This window comes from Equus asinus, chromosome 9 (genome assembly GCF_041296235.1).
Source record: "Equus asinus isolate D_3611 breed Donkey chromosome 9, EquAss-T2T_v2, whole genome shotgun sequence".
NCBI classification, from domain to species: domain Eukaryota; kingdom Metazoa; phylum Chordata; class Mammalia; order Perissodactyla; family Equidae; genus Equus; species Equus asinus.
In genome coordinates this window covers 12,005,133-12,006,978 of record NC_091798.1, presented here as the reverse complement: position 1 = coordinate 12,006,978, position 1,846 = coordinate 12,005,133, and the positions used below count along the sequence as shown (strand labels likewise).

The 1,846-nt window shown below is 41.2% G+C and overlaps 1 protein-coding gene across 1 annotated transcript; it reads left to right on the top strand.

Moving 5' to 3' along the window:
- The first annotated feature begins 270 nt into the window (after nucleotides 1-270).
- Nucleotides 271-1,157, top strand: LOC106837359 (high mobility group protein B1-like). Its single transcript, XM_044777113.2, has one exon. The coding sequence runs from the start codon at nucleotides 397-399 to the stop codon at nucleotides 1,042-1,044; it is 648 nt and encodes a 215-aa protein (XP_044633048.1). The 5' UTR covers nucleotides 271-396; the 3' UTR covers nucleotides 1,045-1,157.
- Nucleotides 1,158-1,846: the final 689 nt, after the last annotated feature.

Sequence of the window (1,846 nt, the reverse complement as noted above, 5' to 3'; positions counted from 1 at the left end):
AGAAAGAAATCTCTGGAAAATACCTGTGACCTGAGGACTTCGCTGAGCCACTGCAGCAGCTCAGGGACTCCCCTGACTCTGGACTGCTTCCTACCTGAGATAATAAATGTCTTCATTGTTTCAGCCAGTGGTTTTCACACTGGGTTGCACACTTTAATAGGGCATGAGATTATGTTAGTGGGTCACGACTAGAATTTTCCTTTAATAGAATAGGAAAGAATAGATGAGAATAGAAAACAGCAAGTAGGATCCCACAAAGTAAAGGTAAGTAGTGGTCTGGCTCCCGCTCTCACAGCCATCGCAGTACATTGAGCTCCATAGAGACAGCGCCGGGGCAAGTGAGAGCCGGATGGGCACTGGGCGACTCTGTGCCTCGCTGAGGAAAAATAATTAAACATGGGCAAAGGAGATCCTAAGAAGCCGAGAGGCAAACTGTCATCATATGCATTCTTTGTGCAAACTTGCTGGGAGGAGCACAAGAAGAAGCACCCAGATGCTTCAGTCAACTTCTCAGAGTTTTCTAAGAAGTGCTCAGAGGGGTGGAAGACCATGTCTGCTAAAGAGAAGGGAAAATTTGAAGACATGGCAAAGGCGGACAAGGCCCGTTATGAAAGAGAAATGAAAACTTATATCCCTCCTAAAGGGGAAACAAAAAAGAAGTTCAAGGATCCCAATGCACCTAAGAGGCCTCCTTCGGCCTTTTTCTTGTTTTGTTCTGAGTATCACCCCAAAATCAAAGGAGAGCATCCTGGCCTATCCATTGGTGATGTTGCAAAGAAACTGGGAGAGATGTGGAATAACACTGCTGCAGATGACAAGCAGCCTTATGAAAAGAAGGCTGCTAAGCTGAAGGAGAAATACGAAAAGGATATTGCTGCATACCGAGCTAAAGGAAAACCTGCTGCAGCGAAAAAGGGAGTCGTCAAGGCTGAAAAAAGCAAGAAAAAGAAGGAAGAGGAGGAAGACGAGGAAGATGAAGAGGATGAGGAGGAGGAGGAAGATGAAGAAGATGAAGATGAAGAAGAAGATGATGATGATGAATAAGTTGGTTCTAGCGCAGTTTTTTTTCTTGTCTATAAAGCATTTAACCCCCCTGTGCACAACTCACTCCTTTTAAAGAAAAAAATTGAAATGTAAAAAAAAAAAAAAAAAGTAAAGGTAAGTGGTGTTTGTGAAGGTGTGTTTCAGCTCACACTCTGCACACGTGTCTGTGTGTGTGCACTGAGTGACAATGTAAAAGATATTTTTTACTTGGTATTGAAGGTTTTGTGAAAGCAAAATTTAAAAGCTGGTTTTCATTAAAGACTCTCTTACTTGCAGCCAAATGCATCATATCCCGCACAGCCACTCTTTAGCATGCCCAGGAACTTCAACTCCGACCAGCCGAGTTGTTTACTGACCAAGAGACCATTCTGTTTGTTATCTAAATTGTTTATGGTGGACATGCTCAGTACTACAACTACATAATTCACTTAAATATTATGCAAAGTAATCAAATAAGTGCATTAAAGGAAAATTGCTCTTTCTAAATTGACCACTTTGGAAAGAATGAATAAAGCCAAGTCCTAGAAAAAGTATCTAGTGGACGGAAGTGAGAAGAAAACTCTAGACAGTTGGAGACAATAACGATAACGTTTCAGAAGGATTATGCACTTGTATTAATTCACAAAATCTTGCTTCACATTGAAGAAAGTAGTTTATGAAAAAAAATACAGAACTCCACTCTGCAAACTCAGACCCCAAGCAAAGACTCTTTCCTACATCAAAATGTTGGTAAATTAGTATATATGTATATGTTTTTAGTTAAAACAAAATGTTTACAGGGGCCAGCCCCATGCCGGGTGGT